The sequence below is a fragment of the Neopelma chrysocephalum genome, unplaced genomic scaffold (genome assembly GCF_003984885.1).
Source record: "Neopelma chrysocephalum unplaced genomic scaffold, ASM398488v2 Primary Assembly neopelma1_96684, whole genome shotgun sequence".
NCBI lineage: Eukaryota > Metazoa > Chordata > Aves > Passeriformes > Pipridae > Neopelma > Neopelma chrysocephalum.
This window is the reverse complement of record NW_020925329.1, coordinates 831,022-839,501: the sequence shown is the minus strand read 5'-3', so window position 1 is coordinate 839,501 and position 8,480 is coordinate 831,022. Positions and strand designations below refer to the sequence as shown.

The following is an 8,480-nucleotide window of genomic DNA, read 5'->3' as shown; positions in this document are numbered from 1 at the left end:
ACGTTCTCCTCTGCCTCTTCACAGAGTAAAACAGGTTACAGTCAATGCCACAGAAACTGGTAGTATACTTTTAACAAGCTTTCCCTTCCAGTGGCCTTCACACCTCGCTCTTAAGGCCTCGATTTAAACACGACTAACAATGGATACACAGTAGAGCTCTGAATTTAGTAGAGATTAAACACCAAAACTGATAAGGTTAAAAAGTTCTTCAGTGGTTCTAAGTATGATTTTAATATGAGAAAAGAACTTGCCCTTTCTTACCATTATGCTTTTAAACTTTTGTTTTTCAAGTAGTTTTTAGTTGAATGTACATTAGTAAAGTTAAGGCCAAACATTTCTTGCTTACAAGCAACTATGCAAAAGTCTTACCAGTTATTTTTCCCAACATATTTCCTCATGTCCCACGAGGGAACTATTTTAAGGTAGAATACAGTAAAGGGCTGTTTTAACTCCTCTTCCTGAGTCAAAAAAAATTGCAACAGGTTTTCAGATACCAATGTTCCAGCTTAAAAACACCATGTGCTGAGGATGGGTCCATGTTGTCTGGCAAGTCATGAAAAATTTTAGAGGGTAAAACAAGGTTTCTTTGTTATGCTACCACTGCTGTTCCTAACCCAGCAGAGGCAAACATTCCTCCCCCTAGAAAAACCAACACACTTGTGTTCTTATACCAGACACATGAAGTGCCAAAGTTCTACTGGTCCTATCCAAATTCCACTGTAAAGCTAATTATCTGATTCATGCAATAAGCATATTCACACATCAAACTATATTCAGCATTAATCTGTTGAACTATGGACTTTATTCCCTTCCCACCACCAAAAAAAAAAAGCTTTGTTAGACAAGACAGTTGTATTGAATTCACTTCCTTTTTATTGCAGTGACATCCCCCGGTACAAAGTTTTAACTGCAATAATTACTTTAAAACATTAGAAAAGCATTTGTGTGACAGTTACAGTACAGTGTCAAATCTTACATCTTCAAACCAAGTGGGCCATGACCCACTGAACGCTCAAATCCTTTAAATTATTTTCAGTTATTTTTAAATATGCAATGTCAGAAAAAGCATATAAAAAGAATGTATGTAAAAGGAAACCTAAATACAGTGAACAAATAAATAACTGATTTTTGCCAGCTATTACTATCTTTCTAAACCCATACAAAGGAACCTAATCTACAGAAGGTATGAATTGCTCTGTGTAAGCGATTTCATTTTCCAAGTAATTAATGATGATTGTAACATAAGTAAATTTGGTGTCAAAATCAAAGCAGAAGTTGGAGTGACTGCCACTAACTGATGTCTGTTGCAGATAATTACCATTAACTGTTCAAATTTTAGTGAGCAAATGATCTTGAAAAACTTGGCCTCCCACCCAGCATTAGTGAACTCCTGAGAGTGCATGTGAAAAGCATCCTATCTTATTTCACAGACATTACCTTAACTATCCCCATATGCATATTTAGATATATTTTATATAATTTTATACACATATATGCATGTACACAAACACACTTCATTTGGTTTCTGTGTTGTGTTACAGATCACAAGCAATGGTTTCGTGAATGGGCAAATAAACGTCTTAAATAAGTGTACCTGTGCATGTTTGTTTTTTAAGATAGCAGCACTAAGTCCATGCCATACTGTCCATCTGTTCAAAAGAATGTTACCCACAAAACAACAAGAAATGTGGCAATGATTCCATATGCACAATGTGACAACCTCATCCCCTAAAAAAACATTGTAAGACCTGTGATAGATATGGTGGTAAATTTGATCCAAACCCCGTCACCTGGAAGGAAACACCACTTTTACTGCAAACTGTCTTTGTCTTACAATGTTTATCGTAACAAGCTGGGTTCATGCTGGCATCAGTTATCTCACACTTAGCAGCAAGACATGCGTGTTGTTTTTCTTAAGTTTTTCAAAGTGAAATGATTCAATAGTCTCAAATCCAAATGACAGAAACAGCAAAAAAACCCCAATAAACAAAAACCCAAACCAAACCAACCAAACAGAAAAGACTTTTTGCAGTTTAACAAGAACTTGACAACAGTGTATACTGCACAGCATAGAATATTTTAATCTTTAATCACAAGTTGAAGCTCTACCTTGCCACACAGTGATTATGCTTTGTCCTTCAAAGGAACAGTTACATTTCAATTTGATCCTGCATTTAGCCAAACAAAAAAAAAACACACTAAAACCACAAAACACCTTTTCTGTGCATCCTTAAATGAAAGTCACTCACCCACTGGTAAACTGATCCAGTAGCATGTCCAATAATAATATCAAAAACTTGTGAAATGTTTTTAGGCAATCCTTTCTATCCAAAATATATCAGGAATTCAAAAAACAGTTCACATTACTAACCTTTATATAAAGGCTCAAGTGAAATTTCTTTTGCAGGTATTCATAGTAGACTACATTATGAAGTTTTCAAAATATACAATGAAAGGGCACACAAGACTGGCAGTTTTTTTAGTGAACATAGAAAATGTACAAAGTAAGATGTATGGAATAGATCAAAATAGCTGGACAATCAAACCTGAGTACTATTTAATAAGACTATATGTATTTTCCGACAACTGAATGAATTGACCTAAAAACATCTCCCCTAATAACTAGTGGTCCTTTTAACCATTTGTTGAAAAATGCGAGAGAACTGCAGCTTTTACATTTCATATTGGATAGCACAATTCCACATAGTGTTTACTGTTCTCTGTTAGATAGCATCACATTGCTTATATTATCCCCATTCAAGCCTTAAATTGAGTTTTGTTTCAAAAGTAAGTTGAAAGTGACACAAAAACGTAACAGGCCAAGAACTAGGACAGGTCTTTTAATTTTCTTCTAATTTGTGGTTAAGATAAAAAGCCTCAGCCAGCAAGATGAATTTTGTTTCGTAGTAGAGCTAGGACTGACCAGTATTCTCTGCCAAAGTAGCTAATTTTAGTTTTCTGTCTCAAACTAGTGCCCAAGTAGTACACAATTGTCAAATTTGAGAAAAGGATGCTCTCTGCAAATAACATTAGTTTTATTTTCACAGTTACAAAACTTAGTAGAATGAAGTCTTGGCAATAACATCAGGGATTTGCTTTAGTTCAGCTGACCTGCCCCAATTCTCACCTTTAAATCTAACAGATATAATAATAAAAAAACGCAAAAACTTTCTGACGATAGAAAACATACAGTGCTAAGAACTAATAGCTCAATGGAAGACTGAAAAGCAGCATTCATTTTTATTGTAATATGGAAGAGACTAGAAACTAAAGAAAGTCTGATCTAAACTCTTACTTGAAGGCAGATTTTGACATTCTATATAAATTTACAAAATAGGATGTATGGGTGAGATTTGGTTAATTTCAGAAGGCACCTCAAGGCTAAAAGGCTTTTATAAATCTATAATCCTTTCATTGATCAAAAATACAACATTTTATTGCTGCTATTCAAATAGCAAACAAAAAAGCTTGTCTTGTTCTTCAGTCTAACAAGGAATCCTCCCCCATTAAGCAAGATTAAATTACAGAAAATATAGAATAAAACTTAAGATGTCACAACTTTAGAAATACAGTGACTTTCCTTGTGTGCTTTCAAGTCAGTGAAATAGTAAAAGAAGAGTCACTTTTTGCCTTTGTGATGTTAATGAACTACAGACCACGTCAGTCACTCTCCCCTGGTCACTGAAGTACCATTTCATCACAGCTGAGCCATGTGCAGTACTCTTAGGAATAGAAGGTGAGAACACTCTGATGATTCCCACGAACAAGAAGAACTGGTGGCAGATCTTTAGAAAGGACTTCTAACCAGGCCATGTACAGTGCACTGGAAACTGCGCCTTTCCGTGCAACCGGCAAACTCCTGCAATTCACAAGGAAAATAATGTTCAACAATCAGAAAAACATGGTGAAGTACAAGTCAGAGCATAATAAATATGAAACTACGATTCTGCAAAGAAGTCAAATTCGATCAAATTTTTTAATCTTGTTAATTTATTATTTTTCCTTCAGAATTCAGTCAATGAGTTGAGATTTTGCATCTCAAGCATCACAGGCCTTAATACCTATTTACCCTTCACTTTTGGCCTGTTACCACCATTTTCTATTCAGGTAGCTTCATGAACAACTGAAGAGTCTCTTGAAAGACTCTTTTAAGATTTTAAAATACAGCAGAAAGAAATCTACAATCCACATTCTGTTCGTTTACACCAAAAGCAATTCCATGAAAATCTGTGACCAGGATAATTATCCAACTTCATCATGAGAGATCTCCTAGAAAAACAGACTGAAAGAAAGGACTTGGAAAAAAAGGGAACAGGTGGTATTCAGGAGGCATGTGCGAATCCTGAGCTGCACTGCAAATGTGGAGGTGATCAACTAAAACAGCATATGAAAAGCACATAACTCCACAGGAAATTTTTTCATTAGTATAGTAGTTCCATGCTTCTAATAAATAAATACAGTCAGCACTGAAATCTCCTTGAGTATTTCTACACTTCAGTGACAAGGCACAGGGTAGTTCCTAATCTCTATTTACATCTTTGTATATTTCAAATTACAATTCCATATTGACACAAATCGAAGTAATTTACTTACATGACAATTATGTTAGCGGTACTTGAATGTTCTTTCAGTAACTCATTTAGCCTAATCTGTCGGTAAGTCTGTAAATAAAATTAAACTTGTTAGGAAGATATTTTATTTAAAAACTTCATTTATTCAAGAAAAATGAAAAACAGTTATGATCAGTTGGTATAAGTCGTTTATAAAAAGCATATATTTTCACCTCAATGTGGGAACTTTTCCCCCGTCCAAAAAAAAAAAAAAAGAAAAAGGTTGCAAGGCTGGGAGAATAGAAAGCAGTAAAATGTGCAAATAAGTCACGTACTGTAACAGATAAATTTAAGATAGTTCCTCTTACAATACCACCATCCTCCATAGCTCCTGGAAGTGAAAGTCCCTTACCACAGTATCATAGAATGGTTTGCACTGGAAGTACCTTAAAAAGATCCTCTACTTCCAACCCCCCTCCTGCACATCCTCACAGAAGTTGTAAAAATCCAAACAGGAAAAAAGATAAGGGTGGAATAAACTCAGAACCATCTTGAAGAGCTTCAGATCAATGCAACTTTACCTAATCTTTCTTTAGGTATGTGTCTGTATCTGCATCCTATCATAGATGACATTTATTGTTCTCCCCCACAGAAGCACTTGAGAAGAAGCACTTCTGATGTCTCTGTAGTGCACAATAGCTTGGAAAAAGATATCAAACCTTTAACTGCTCGTTTACATCACAATCAGATGTGCTGTGTTGCTTGGTTTTGGTTTCTGGTGTGGTTTTTCAAAAATAGCCAAGCAAAAAACATTAGTTTGGTCAAAAGGAAAAAAAAAAAGAAGGAAGCAAACGCCTGAATACAAACTATATTATTCTAAACTAACTGCTGAAATACTGTAGGAAAAGTTTGGCCCCTGCTCATACTCAAGTGCAAAGCTTCTTTTTCCTTTTGTGAACCATCTAAATGGTTTTAGATGTTGCTTTCATCAGCCACACATAAAAACAGCTACCAGAGAGAATAACAAGAATGAACTCATCAATATCACTCCCACAAATACAGTAGGAGAAAAAAGGGTATCTAAGATAACGCTCTAAAGAAAACAGTACCTTTGTTTTGTAAAGCTCAAGTTCATTATCTGTTATCCTCCATGGTTCATCCTCCTTCATTTTATCTGCAACTTCTTGCTCTTTATCATCCTCATGAAGTCGGAAGGGCTCTATCATTTCCTCAAAAGCTGCAATGCTTGAAGGATTAAGTGAACAGACATATTAAAACTGATGTGAGTCTGTATGTCAGCAATGACTTTCATGGTGTCAGAAACTAATATTACTATATAAAAATAAAGTGAACTGAAGTTTTTTTCCCTGCCTGGTGCAGTTAGAACATCAGATCAGCTGTTTGCATGCACAAACACTGTAATTCAGCAAACAATCCGTGGCACCTGTAGGAGCTTTCACTGTTCATTATCCAACTGAAGTTCTACGCAGTTCCAAAAACAAACAACCCCCACCTCAACTTTTCCTAGAGTTTCACTCTAGTTTTGAAAGCTGAAGAGTACCACTCTTAGAAAACAGACAGTAACTAACAGCAGCTTCTTCCGAACCAAATTTGAAGGAGGGGGAATTTACATGTCACACTCAAAAAACCCCAGCTATCAAGTCTCATGCTATTGCCATTACAATTTTGGCTTTGGTATTTTTATTTTTCTTCTTTTTAGTCCTTCCAATACAGCCCAAGAGCCACATTCAAGTACAAAAAGCCAGACACCTTATTTAGTCTTCCTGTTTCACTTGTTAGAGTAAGAACATTCTGAATTCACTAGAAAACCTTCTGAAGATCAAAGAGGCATTAAATACCTAGTAGCAAGAACAACTTGCATTACCCAACTTTTCTACTCACATTTCCTCCAGGAAATGCCCATATTACTACTATAACAATTTTTTTTCTACCCTTGGTAGTTTTTGCTGTAGTTGACACAATGACTTCATTTTAATCAAAAGGAAGAAAACAAATTTGATCTGCTACTTTTTGGCTGGACAAAAAGGAGAACTACTAACAATTTTATACTATACATCACAGCAACTGTTAAAAATAAATCTTCCTGCACTTGGTTTTCAGCTTCTATTAGTGCCAAATAGTATCTCAGAAAGGTTTTGCATATATTATGGGGAATGTATTCACACAAAGAAGAAAAAAATGCTCTCAGAAGAAATAACTCTGATCACTTCTATAAAATACAACTATTTCCATGTAATTCTACCACCTCAACTCTGATGCGCAAACGAGCGCTACCTCGAAGTTTACATCTTTCGCAGTGGCAGAATCCTGGGAGCAAAGACACCAGTGTGCTATAATGTTTTAGCTGCTTGATGTATTCTATATACTGAAGAAAAGGTGATTAAAAAGCAGAGTCTAAAAGAATGTGTATTAGTATTTAGCATTTGCCTGACTTGTAAAACAACCCTTCCCAATTTGCATGGCACGTCAAGTCTTTCAGATACGTCCATATCCATGTAAAAGGCATTTTTACAACTTCAGCATACTCAAGAAGACTTGAAAGGGAAGGAAGATAGTTTTTAAAATTGTACACATTCTGTTACAAATTTTTACTGAAAGTCATCTACAACTAATATTTTTTGAACTTGAAATGGAGAAGTATCACATCTATGATCATTCCTGTGTAAATTAAAAGTCCAAGCAATTTAAAAAAAATGAAAAACAAACCAAAAAATCTCCAAAACCAAACCAACAATGAAACGAAACCAAACCCAAAAAACCCAAACCCCAAACAAACAAAAAACAACCAAAACAAAAAAACCCAGATAAGGCTATTTCGAGACTGAGCTTTGTTGCATTAAACTAGGACTCCAAATAAGATTCAGACCATTTCAGTTTTTGTGAGCATTTCTCTTTGTAAACAAGATTCCAGACATCTTGGATTTTTTTTCCTCTGTATTTGTCTCAGTTTAGTATTACAGTCAAAGGCCCACAGATCTAAAAAATCCAGATTTCTATATTCTTGGAGGTTATTAATTAATTTCCTCCATTTCTGTCAAACGATGAATATCACAGGAATTAGTTGTGCCATAAATGCTATGTAGAAAAGAATGATGTGTTCTAAATTAATGAAACACATCATAAATTCAAATAACAAACACGATGTGGTTTTTCGAGACTTACTTTTCTTTCTTTGGCTTAGTATTAATATCCCCAAGAACCATAATATCTGAGAAGTCTATCCGAAACTTGCTCAGCAAAGTAGCCATCCTGTATCAGAAAAACAAGCCTTTATATATTATCATATTTTTAATTATTTCACAGGGTAAACAGTAGATGTTTGGTAATGAAAACACTGGTTTAAGAAATGAAACAGAAAAAAAAGGCATCTTAAATGTAAGGGAGGGGAATCAAACAGAACTGACATATGACTATAAATCAACACCATGCTTTTGGAAAAAAGTCAAAACAGTTTTATGGTTTTAAATAAGAGAAGGGCTCTCCCTTAATGACAAACTCAGAAAATATTTGAAAAAGAAAATGTTAGCATCAGACAATACTGCAGAAAATTTAGTTTGAGGTATCTCACCCAAAACCACCTGGGGGAAACAAAACCTTTTCTGGATCAAGGGAATAGAATATGATTACACCTCAACCAAAGAACAACTGAAATAAAACTACTAGGGAAGAGAAAGTAATTCAAGGAGTAACATGCTCTTGAATACATTTAACATTCAAGTAACATGCACTTGAATTTTTAAGAGAAACTTACGCTCTTCTGTCATGATCAATCCTGTTTATTTTCCCACCAATGAACACTCTGATCTTACACTCTTTCCACTTTTTCTTGGTTGTGATAAGATATGGAATCAACAGTGTCAAACCTGTGTTTAGATCAGAATTTGAGACTGAATGAGAAAACAGCATCTT

General features: G+C 35.0%; 1 protein-coding gene across 3 annotated transcripts in view; it reads right to left on the bottom strand.

Moving 5' to 3' along the window:
• Nucleotides 1–850: 850 nt before the first annotated feature.
• SLC12A2 (solute carrier family 12 member 2) overlaps nucleotides 851–8,480 on the bottom strand; it is a 59,315-nt gene continuing 51,685 nt past the window's right edge. For all 3 annotated transcript variants that reach the window (XM_027709063.1, XM_027709061.1, XM_027709062.1), the window contains 5 exons: nucleotides 8,323–8,434; nucleotides 7,734–7,820; nucleotides 5,660–5,795; nucleotides 4,594–4,661; nucleotides 851–3,859 (listed from right to left, as the gene is read on the bottom strand). In XM_027709063.1, coding sequence (XP_027564864.1) covers nucleotides 3,724–3,859; nucleotides 4,594–4,661; nucleotides 5,660–5,795; nucleotides 7,734–7,820; nucleotides 8,323–8,434 — 539 coding nt within the window. In that variant the 3' untranslated portion in view covers nucleotides 851–3,723. The remainder of the gene's footprint in view (nucleotides 3,860–4,593; nucleotides 4,662–5,659; nucleotides 5,796–7,733; nucleotides 7,821–8,322; nucleotides 8,435–8,480) is intronic.